Source organism: Rhopilema esculentum, chromosome 21 (assembly GCF_057945365.1).
Source record: "Rhopilema esculentum isolate cy_ngs chromosome 21, ASM5794536v1, whole genome shotgun sequence".
In the NCBI taxonomy this organism is placed as follows: domain Eukaryota; kingdom Metazoa; phylum Cnidaria; class Scyphozoa; order Rhizostomeae; family Rhizostomatidae; genus Rhopilema; species Rhopilema esculentum.
In genome coordinates this window covers 4,089,201-4,101,124 of record NC_142835.1, presented here as the reverse complement: position 1 = coordinate 4,101,124, position 11,924 = coordinate 4,089,201, and the positions used below count along the sequence as shown (strand labels likewise).

Genomic DNA, 11,924 nt, shown 5'->3' with positions numbered 1-11,924 from the left:
GGACCTTTCCATGGTAAGGTTGTTCTCCCGTTATAGCTCCCGTACCAGAAGCAAACGTTATAGCACCCCGATGGACCGCCTCAATGTCGACTCCTTGAGACAGACGGCTATGCGACTCAGTTAAGGACTCTTGCCAATAGTGAATGACCTTGGTGACCCTGCTGCAAAGAACTCTTGATCCCACATTCACTGATCGCGTAACAAAGCAACAGGGGAAACATATCGATGTTTACAAAAGTTTTCGTTCCAAGCACCTAAGCATGATCTTTTTTTAATTGGATTAGCTCAAAATCTATGTACACATAAAACCACATAAAATATTCAGCCTGTCTGTTCAGTTGAGGCATGACTACTCTTTCTTTCTATGCAGAAGAACAGCTCTTTTTATCTTTGTATGCAACTCTTACAGGCTTCAACAGATTCTCAAAACGCATGGAAAACTTAATTTTTGGATTTAATCACGATCAAGAAGGGCTGAACTCTGGGATCAAGAAGCGGCTGAACTCTATTGAGATGGGCTGGGCTAAAAATTTTACTGATTTTGCTCATAAAGTTATAACTCAAATTAACATAATAAGGATGGAAGAGTCACAACTAACTAAGAATTTTCTTCTCCTAGAAAATTCTATCAATCAGGACGTCTTCAACTGCAATAAAAGTAGCTTGAACTCCTTAACCATTTCCTTTTAGATCTTCTTCAATGGCTGGGTTTTGACCGCTGAATAAGCAGAATTCATGGGGCTCTGCAGCGTTAGATTTCAAAAAAAGAAAATGAGTTTTTGCATTGGTTTTTTTTCATAGTTCTATAAACGTATTACTTTATTCAGTATTAAAAAAAACAACATTTAATCTCGCTAAATTCAACAGGGTCATAAAATGAGCTTTATAGAGGGACGCGAAATATCTAATTTAGGCCAGCTCTTCACGAATAGTCAGCACGCCAAATTTTTCAAGTAAGCAAGGTTTTATGGCGTGAGTTTTATCAATGAAGCTAGACCCGACGGTCTCCGGCGTTACGACATGTTGAACCAATAACAATGTTCCTGGTACAATGGCGTATGCGGAGGTTATTGGCGTCAAGTATTGACACAATTGTACTACAGTAATTTTCAAACCTAATAACTCTGGCGAAGCATTCAGTAATATTCTCTAAAACGCAACAGAAAGGCAGCAACTTGAATTGCAGCAATTTGAAGAGAAGGGGATCACCAGTGCCCTCATTTTACAATATACTAGCAACGAGCTAACCAAAATTACCTAATGTCATGAAAAGCAGTGTTTTGCAATTATCTACAACAAAAGGTCAACCGGCGGTGGGTGTACAACAGTAACTGTTCACGCGGTCTAGCTAGTAGGCGGTCGCTAAAGTAAGATTTGGTGCGTCGCGGCGTCGTTCATCGCATTTGTGTCGAGTTGCAAAGTGGTTCGGTTAGCTTTCGGAAGTTTCGCCTTGGTTAACAATTCCTTTTTGCAGTAGCGTTGATAAAGCCTGCTCTGGGAAAGTCTGATCACCTGGGATAAACTTCTGGAGCTGTTGTTGACACAACATGATCAACGTCTGTTGCAGCTGGATAATGAGGGAGTCTTTCTGCTGAGCCGATTTCGCATTGTCCTTGATAAGCTTGCTCACTTCATCCTTGATTTGAGCTAAAACAAACACTCAAATAAAACAACCAGCATAAAAACACTCACAAAATTTAATCTACCGAACACTAAAAAACTCTAAGTTGATATTTACCAAAAGATTTATTTATATAATTAACTTTATATTTTGAAAAATAACGTCTCCTACAAAAATTCGAGTTCAAACCAAATCCTATTGCTTCAATTAAATATACAAATTTGAAATTCCTTAGCAGGTTCGGAGGCTTGCCAAGCTTCAAAAGATGGCTCGAAGTTAAGCGAGTCGAAAGAGGTCCTTGTATTCATCTTGATAACATTTTACCAGTCCCCATATTTTTGCATCTTATGAGGGGGTATTTAAAAACATATTTAAAGAGGTAGACAATGAAACACCTTGTTCTCTCAGGTTGACAAGATTAACATAAGCAGCGCGTATTGAAGAATATGTAAACCAAGGAGTCGTTTTGATTTTAGAAACAAGAAAACAGAGAGGCCTTCAAAAAATGTTCCGGTTTCAAAAACTAAATTACGGGGATACGTCCTAATACGGGCATGGGAGAATCATTCCGTTTGACGTTGGCTTATCCCTTTTCCAATGCGTCCGCAATACTGACCATCGTGATTTACGCATTCTATAATCTGGGCCATCGCTAAGTTAGGGCGTGAGGTGTGACACGCCCTTGTTTGAAAGTTTGATTTTAAAAACCAGGAGTTTTTGCCATGTAGAGGTGCTTCGTTGACAAATTTTCATACTTCTCGGCAAATAAATAGGATCACTCACCAACGCTGTCAGCTAAATAAGATATGAACAAATCCCCCCCCCCCCTCCCCTCCTTGAGCAGAATAGCTAGCGAACCATACTTGTTGTGAGAGGTGCAAAAATTAGAAAACTTCCAAATTGCCTTAGAGTTTACAGTATATGGAAAGGAGACTTAGAGAATTTCAAACTTTTCGAACGGTTTTAATAGTTAAGAAATGGCGGGCCTCTTCAAGTTTATCCAACAACATTTTAAATGTCACCTTGGCAAGTGAACTTAGTTCAAGAGAATGAAAATTGATTTGTGGGTTTGAAAACGAACAAAAACATCTAACACTATATGCCTCTTCTTAAATTTAAAGCCCACAAGTATCTATAGAAATCTAGTGCAATGAATACAAATTTCAAATGACAATAAAATAAACAAATGCAATATAATAAGGGATATAACGGTTTTTTAAAAATTGAATCACTGGATCTAAAAAGTAAAATCGGATTGAAGAAAATCGGATTGCGATCATATCGGAAGCAAGTTCTAAAATCATCAGCCAAAACAGAAAAGAACCGTTCTGTACCGAAAAGAATGGGAGAACAGTTTGTTATGTAAACAGTTGTATCAAAGAGGTTTGTCTTGACACACTAGAAAGCTGTTCTGGATCTTTCATCATGACAAAGCTTAGAAACTATATTCAATATTAATAAAAGTGTATTTGTAAAACAGAATTGAATGGATAGTGGGTTTCCCTGACAGAACAGAAAAAATCCAAAAGCGGCCACAGACATCTAACGGTTTCCAAATCAGGCCAACTAATATCCACAAAGATGCACTGTTTTATTATAAATTGAATAAATTAAGATAATATCCTGAAAATAATGGCTTATACCATGAGGTATTCTAAACATATTGAAAAGAAAACTCCAATGATTACAGAAAGAGCAAAGGAAATCGCCCAAGGGTAGTTATGTGTTATGGAAAGAAATCCTCTTTTTTAAAACAAATGATTATATCAGCAACAGAAACCTAAATGCTGGGCTCTTAGGTTCTCATTTTTCCATGTCAAGTAACTGCATTATCGACCTTTATGACCTTAAAGGGTGCGATGGATATTGGAGTTAAAATCATAAAAATTGAAACATAGAAATAATAGAAAATAAATGAAACATAGAAAGTTTTTAGTAATTTTAAAATGCATAGCAACATCTACCATGCAATTGCCAGAAATATACAAAAAATATCTTAAAAGTACTCGTTAATTCTAATTAACTAATTCGTTAATTCATGCATCGTAACTACATTGAAAAATCAAGATAATATTTGTTGTTATTGACGTTTGATCCGTGACAGGGCAGCCTTGATGAACATTCAATGTTAAATCAAAAACCAAATCCAACTTACAAATATCTTTTGCAATTTCTGACATGTTCTTCTCCACACGTACAAGCTTTTTGTTCATACCGGAAAGCTCCTCTTGCACGACTCCTTGGAAAGATTTAAACAACTCCCACATTGTACCTACTTTTATGTCAACACTGGCTGATTTTTGTTGGAGTTCAGAATCTGAAAAAGGTAGAAAGGAATTTGGTTTGAGGGTTTGCTGGCTGATCTTTAGATAATTTTTGGTTTAGTGGCCAGTGGTTTAGTGGTTTAGTTTGCAATTAAAGAACGCTGTACAAAGTAAAGACATCGTAACATCGTTTGGTAATAAAATGTTGTCGAAATAAAAAGAAGCAAAAGACTTGTGTTTGTATTCAACAAAGGCGTGAAGAGGCACTCTGCGCTACATTAATGTGCGTGTGTACTTTGGAAAGATTGGATAGTTTTGGAATATTTTATTCAAACATTACATTGAAAGATCCTAGGAACAGCAAATAATTTAATAATCAACTCTGGTTTTAGTAGGCTGCAGATTAAATAACAGAAGATATAAGCATATAAAACTTAAGACTATCAGAGGTCATTGAATATGCTGTAGGTTGTAGCAAATTGCCATAATAACACTTTTTACATGAAAGTTGGAAGGCATGATGGAGAAAACATGAAAACAGTTGGCAAAATACAAGTAAGATATATCTACATATCTAAAGCCCCTTATAAGCAATGTTATTCGTTGACTCACCATGAACGTAAGCAGAAGATGACGTAACGGCGTAGGATGCTAAAACAATAAACGGTGGCGTGGAAATTTTTATATCAGTGCGATTTTAAATATATTGGAATTTTTGTGAGGATAAATTTGAGCAAAGGTTGTTACTTTAACGAAAAGTCATCGATTAACTGCAATAGAATAGTTGAAACATCGGAGCCAAAATTTGGAAACATTGGGTTGATTTGAATAAAAGAAACCAGGCACAAAGCATCAACGCATTTCTCGATCTTTTTGTCGGTTCTTGATAAAAGCATTGCTACAATGCAAAGAGATTTCCAAAAAGCCGAATTCCTATGTCTTCCAGTAGATTCCAAATTAGTTAGGGGCGAAAATAAAAAATAATTTAGCTTGTTTAACTTCAAATAATGAGGTAAGAAATATAACATAATGTACAAATAAGTAGTTCAGACAGGGTCAAAACAGGATATTTGTTTGGTATTTTTAAAACAACATCTTTTCACAATCTTTTCTTTGATATATTTCGATGCTGTATAGCCACTTAGCTGTAGCTTCTTGGTACTCTAAAAACAATTGAAAGCTTCATTGAAACTTAAGTCCTAGACACAGCTGTTGAGCCAAGTTCCAAGGCACATAACGGAGAGCACACAGGTGCAGTACCGCTAGCCACCCTTTCTTGGGGTATATATATCTTAAAATCATAGAAATCTTTATGGAACTGGGGGAGGGTGCAATATGCAACAACAGTCTGTCCAGAATTTTAGATAAATAAAGAGTCTTCATTAAGGTCTTCATTAAACACCGAGATGTGTTATTGTTGTGGTAAAAATGAGGGACATTTAAAGGAGACAGAACGAGGAAAACTTACCTGGTGTCGAAGCCCCTGTACTGTTCGTATTAGCAAGTTGTTCTCTAGATACTCTTTTATTAAGTGCCTCGTTCATAGAACTGTTTCCATCTAGACAATGCAACACTTCATCACTGAGAGAATCCTCTTCTTCAGTGAATTCTGGGAATTCTACATCCTCTACATTGTTCTTGGGTCTGATACCAAATAACATTTGACAGTCTCCTACTTCTTTGTATTGCATATCTGGAAAAGCTTCTTGAAGCAGCGAAATTGCTTTTGATTGTTTGCCAATGCTTAGTCTTTGGGCTATCAGGTCGAAAAGTACAGCTGCATTTTCGCAGTATGATAATTCTGCGGGTTCATAAAGTTCTCTAATCCTACAGCAGAGAACATCTATCATCATAAAAAAATCAAACCATTGTCGGACATTTTGATTAAAAAGATGTAACAAAATAGTGACTATGGGTAAAAACTCATAGTAGAGCAATATGGTATGTTTGCTACATGGAACTCCTGCCTCTCAAGACCAAAGGATTTTGGACTTGAGCCTCAGATCTTCTGGGAATCATGCGAGGAACATTGCATAAGAATTATTTTGGCAATAGGCTACATTTGAGTATTCTTCCTGCAATATGCTACCCAACAAGAACAAGGACCATCCTAGCAAGAAAATATCCTGTAAGGCTCACAAAAATGCGTATTGCTACCAGGATCAATATAATGGACATATTGCTACCAGGATCAGTACAATAAATGAACACGAGAGCTAGCGGAAGAAAAAGAGATAAACGATCTAACACATGCACAAAAGAACGAATTGAACCAATAAACGAGCTAACGAATAAACGAACAAACACACGAGTGAAGAAAGGAACAAACAAGCAATCTTACATATGAACAAACAAACGAACGTACAAGGGAGCGAGAGAGCAAACAAACAAACGAATTTACAAACAAGCGGACCAAGGAAAGAGCAGAGGAATTTACGACAGCAAAGCTTTATGACAGCAAAGCTTTACGACAGCAAAGCTTTATGACAGCAAAGCTTTACGACAGCAAAGCTTTACGACAGCAAAGCTTTACGACAGCAAAGCTTTACGACAGCAAAGCTTTACGACAGCAAAGCTTTACGACAGCAAAGCTTTACGACAGCAAAGCTTTATGACAGCAAAGCTTTACGACAGCAAAGCTTTACGACAGCAAAGCTTTACGACAGCAAAGCTTTACGACAGCAAAGCTTTACGACAGCAAAGCTTTACGACAGCAAAGCTTTACGACAGCAGTAGTTTGTTTTGCTTATATCGAATCCATTCAAAATCACTTTCGATTGCTTCGATAGTGACTTCGATAGCGACGTTTCAAGCCTACTGAGTTGAAGAAAGATTGACCGTTATGGTGTATAATTTCATTTATAATTTAAAGTTTAGGTGAAAATAGGTGAACAGTAGAAAATGAAAACCTCTACCTTCACTGTCCCGTTTCACAAACAAACTTTTTCAAATATTTGAATTGGTACAATTTTTATAAACATGAACCCAGTTGTCACACAAAATATGAAACGTTGAATAAAAAATGAGCCACAATTGTTACCATACCATGCAGTTGCTTTCTGCATCCATTTGCTTGTTGGTCTGTAAGCAGAATCAATATGTACACCCCAAATGATACCACCAGCAGGTCCCTTGAGCTTCACTGTAACATTTGGAAATATCTTTTTGACCAATCTTGCAACTTTGGCATGGGGTAATGATTTGCCAAATCTCTTTTGGATTGAAAGTCCAACAAGCTTTATGGTTTCTCTTTTGGTGTTGTCTGCAACTAATGCTTTCTGTAGCCTTTCAAATAGCAAGAGGTAAATTTTAAATTACTGGCAAATTGCAGTAATAACATCATGATGCACTCTCTGGAACAATTAACAGTGAATTACCATCTACTGACAAAAAAATTTCTTGCACAAGTCCAACTAAGAAATAGCTGCAACAGCGTAAAAAAAGACTTTTTCATTGAAACTTCACCTACTTTCGAGAAGTATGTAATCAAGATAATTATGGTAAACATTTCTGAACAAATCCAAAGCTTTGAAACAGTTCCAAAGTCTGAGCAGTTCCAAAGTTCTTAATTTCATAACATATCCTATCTAAAAGGTATTCATTTAAAGCTTACAGCCCTTGCTGTAGCCACTTCAACTTTGCTGAATAAATAATTTTGCAGGATTGTCATCAATTCAAGCCAGTTCCTTTCCTGTTGTATAATTGATTAAAAAGAAAATATTTGACTTCTGCCCCTATGTTTGAAAAGCCATTGACACATATATACAAACCTAATCAGTGCTTACAAAAACTAAAGGGTTTGAAATCATATTTCAGGTCAAAAATGCTTTCCTGGAAACATAATTGTTGGACCTATGTATTAGTATGGTAAAAACATGATATGTTCTAACTCAAATGTTGAGCAGTAGTGGAGCACCTCAGTAAACTTAACATCTTGCTAATAGTAAAACTTAAAAATGGAAGCTGGTTTTGTTTTCGTGAATGGAAGTTGCTCCTTAGCTCAAAATGCGATCTGAAATATCTTTAGGCTATAAATGCTTATTGTTCATTACTAAATTAATTTAAATTATCTAACAAAATTAATAGCATTTATTCAACAGTCAAAACTGCTGGGACATCTTTGCCAACTGATATTAAAATGGACATACCATGCTATGACTAGTTTGTTTGCTGCAGAATCACTATATTCAGTTTTGATGTCACTGAGATATGTCAATGTATTGGCAGCTGACTGGACTGATCCGTGTCCTAAAGACGGGTCTTTAAATCTGATGCCAACATAAAATGCAGTTCTTGAATAAGTTTTTCTTGGAATATTTGTAAACACCATTTTCACTGCTGATATAGCTAAATGCACAGCTGCTGGACCAACATGTTGTGTCAAAGCTTGGTGAACATCTGAGCAACGTTCTTTAACAGTTGGGTTCATTTCCATTGATGATGACAACCTAAAACCAAAACAAATATTTAGTCTGTTTTCTATTCATTGTTAAATTTGAAATGTATTGGAAATTGATATTGGAAAAAACAGGCTTGAGAATGAGTAAAAATTTATTTCTGTGGACAGTTTTTAACATCTAAAGGTGTTTCACAAAGACCTTCAGCTGGCATTGCAGATAGCAAAAAAATACTATGAAACAGCTTCACATAAATTGAAATTGCAAATCAACAAACCTTTTTCAAAGAAAGGTGAACTAGGAATCTAACTATATTACGGGCAAATGATTTGAATAATTCATCACCAGGGTGTTCCAAATTTCCCTGTATTCACTGCCTGACAACATTCATTCTCAGTATACCTTCCAAAAATGGCCTTTATGCCCTCCTAAGTTTTGTACATCAGGTTAAATCACTTTGACTTGGGCATCAATTCATAATATGACAAGTTAATCCAATGCAAAAGAAAAATTTGGAAAAAGATTGGGTGGTGTGGATGCTTTTTTTCTTAAATAAACCGTTAAAACATATAATACCAAGAAACTGCTCTGTCAATCCATTCTTTATCTTTGACACTTATAACTGGCTTTCCTCTGTCAGATTTGAACGAAACTCCACAGAACCAACGACTTCGATCTGAGCGCCTCAGATAAGATTTTGGAAATGCTTTTTTAAGCCATGCTCTAGTTTTTCTTCTTTTGCTCCCAAACTCTTTTTGAACCAGTTCTATCATGACTTTGCAGTCAATTTTACCATAGTCATCTTCAACAATTATGTCTTGCAACCTAGAAACAACAACATTTTTTGGCAGCTGTTTTGAACTTTTTCTACGGCACAAGTCTAATACTGCATATAAAACCAGGAAACCTTATGAACAAATCTTTTGTTTTACTAGATTGCTCTGCTGACACAGATTGACACAACCTGTAACTAGTGCTTTGATCGAGATGGATCTGTCATGCACATGGTACCCTGTTGAAATGATACCTTCAAACAAATAATGAAATGTAACCAGAGCATTCATTGGTTATTACATTTATTGACTTGAAAATGGCTTGTATGTTGTAGTATGTCGTAAAATGTTTGCTTTTTTCAAAGCCATTTTTAAATTCTGTATCGCAAAAAAATTGTTCACATTTATTGAATTCTATTGCAAGCATAAGACAGAATAAAACTGTAGAATGTAGTATCTACTTAAAGTTTCCTGCTGTTTAAAGGAGTTTTTCTCCTCATGTATATTTGCCCTAATGTTGATGTCAAAAGTTATACATCAGTGAAGTATGGTCTACAAATATATACTAACTTCTTTTTTTAATCAAAGATGTGATTTGTACACTACTGAGCTATTGTAGCATACTGAGCTATATCAATTTAATGATTAGAGTTTCAAATATGATGGAACCGCAGACAAGAAATAAGGAAATCAACATATAGCATCAAAACTTTACAGTATAAATCTCTGGGTAGAATCATGCTACTTCGTCATTAGATGTAATTTCTGTCTAGGCTATCAAATAAGTCTGTCAAACTTTAGACCCATTCCAGAAAAAGATGAGTGATTCTAGTGGTCAGCAGTAAGGATGGGAGTTTTGAGACAGCATTTCATAGGGACACAAAGCCTGCAAAAATCGATTTGTTCGACTTCTTTGCCTTTTCTGTTATTGAGTCAATTATGAAGTTCTTGCCTAAAGAAATCAAATTTGTTCACCTCCCCCTAATTCTTTCGCCGAATTATTGACTAGTACACTCCTTGGAACGAGTGACCTTGATTAGAACTTAGCTCAAATATATTTTAATAAATCGAAACGTAAAGTTGATTTTGCCGAAAAAACCAAGCGACCAATAAAACAACAAAATTAAATGGCTATAATATATAGTGCCTAACAAAAACTCCGTTTGGGGATCAGCATTCATTGCTTTGACTGCAGTAAAGAGATTTACCAATTGATAATGGCGTCTTCATCAACCCGGTCTGACTCTTCAAAATACCCGCCATTGTGAGACGGAGTTGATACCATTGTAATTCCATGACTTTCCATACTCTCACAAAATTCCACACCATCTTGATCGTGATCACCCTCAACACGTCTCAGAGCCTGGCTAACTTCCCGTTCCCCCAGTGCAGCTTGTAATACATTGGTTCTTTCGTCACCGAGTTGAGGATTCAGGTGGATCGGTACGGATTCATCTGTGAGAATTACCAATCCAGCAGGTAAACCGTCCGAAGTAACGGTAGTGACAGGTCCATGCTTTGAAGCCATTTTTGAATAGAATAACAGCCGACCTGATGGAAAACGAAACTTCACGACCTGACACGGTAAAGAAATCAACACACGGGAACATCCGGGATCTTGAAATGACACCGGAAAACAAAACATAATGTAGCCTCTTTTTGGCATTCTAGGAAGGAGACCAAGGAGGGAAATCAAGTAATACTTGCAATACTTGTGCTTTCAGTAACAAATAACACAAAAAATTATCCCAAAGTAAACAGCAGAAGGGCAGAAGTTTGTTTCCTTCTTAGAACTTAAAAGAACGTAGAAGAACTTTTCGTTCGTTTCCTTCTTAACATAACGATTTTGTAAACGGAAATTGAAAATTTGAATTTTGTTGCTACGTTTCAAGCATAACTCTTCATTAGCTCAAGAATAGTTATGCTTGAACCGTTCCCACAATCTTGCAATGCTTGAAACGTTGTCACAATATTCAATTTCCATTCACAAAGTCGTAATTTTATTATATTGATTTCTGCTTGGATGAGAACTGTTGACAACATTAGTGCAAATTCCCATCCCCTAACATCGTTTCTAGGAAAAAGTTTTTCAACTTTGAGCCAAGTAAAATAGCTTGAGATCCTATCCTGTATAAGTGACGTTTTCATTCGTTTTAAACAAGGACTTGATCAAATTCGGGATTCAAATGTATAGATGCAAAGTGGTTATCAATTGATAATTGCATCGTAACGAATAGGAATAAGATTGCATTTATTTGAGAAAGTTGCATTCTTGCGAAGTTAAGTTTTGGTATTTCGCGTGCAATTAAGAGAATAGTAGCACATGGTAAGTGCAAAGGTCATTATGCCATATAAGGTTATAACGGAAACACACACATATTTGCGTAGTAGGTACTCCAGCAAGAATTGTAGTTAGTTACGAGAAGGAGCTCCAGTAGAAAGGATGTATAGTAGAGACAGCCACTCCCTGGCGTAGGCCAATGGAGTGGTAAGGAGTAACTCACGCGGATTTTTCAAGTAATCACCAACCGGTTAGTCATAATTAGGCCTTAGTAAATATTGCATATAAATATAAAACGTCATCATGGTGTCTTCATCATCTCTGCTCTGAGAATCCAGAAAGATACATAAAATCTTTGCAACATGCATTACATAAGAAAAATTTCAATTTTTTAAAAATGGTTAACTAACCAAGCAAAGAGCCTTGAGGTGCTTTTAGTCTTCCTTCTCTTTTGAATTTACCTATTTTTTGTCTGAGAAACAATTAGCATCAAATTTTAGATTTTCTAGGCCGAAATTATTTGCTTTTACTTTGCAGTTAGCAAATGCTTAGGGGCTGCAACCAAATGCCTGAAAGAGACCCATTATG

At 36.1% G+C, this 11,924-nt stretch overlaps 1 protein-coding gene across 1 annotated transcript; it reads right to left on the bottom strand.

Moving 5' to 3' along the window:
- Positions 1 to 879: 879 nt before the first annotated feature.
- On the bottom strand, positions 880 to 10,661 carry LOC135684791 (uncharacterized). Its single transcript, XM_065200449.2, has 8 exons — positions 10,264 to 10,661; positions 8,859 to 9,107; positions 8,034 to 8,333; positions 6,931 to 7,170; positions 5,354 to 5,712; positions 4,498 to 4,536; positions 3,777 to 3,938; positions 880 to 1,647 (listed from the first exon to the last, which is right to left on the bottom strand). Exons 1-8 carry the CDS (start codon positions 10,581 to 10,583, stop codon positions 1,430 to 1,432), a joined length of 1,887 nt encoding a protein of 628 aa, XP_065056521.2. The 5' UTR covers positions 10,584 to 10,661; the 3' UTR covers positions 880 to 1,429.
- Between the last annotated feature and the right edge of the window lie 1,263 nt (positions 10,662 to 11,924).

Bases quoted from the DNA above. Each gene is read 5' to 3' on its own strand.
- LOC135684791 (XM_065200449.2), bottom strand. From the start codon at position 10,583: ATGGCTTCAAAGCATGGACCTGTCACTACCGTTACTTCGGACGGTTTA. The intron at 8,334-8,858 runs GTATTATATGTT...TTTTGGTTTTAG, and splicing joins ATTGACAGAGCAGTTTCTTG to GTTGTCATCATCAATGGAAA. The intron at 7,171-8,033 runs GTATGTCCATTT...GCTATTTGAAAG, and splicing joins AACAAACTAGTCATAGCATG to GCTACAGAAAGCATTAGTTG.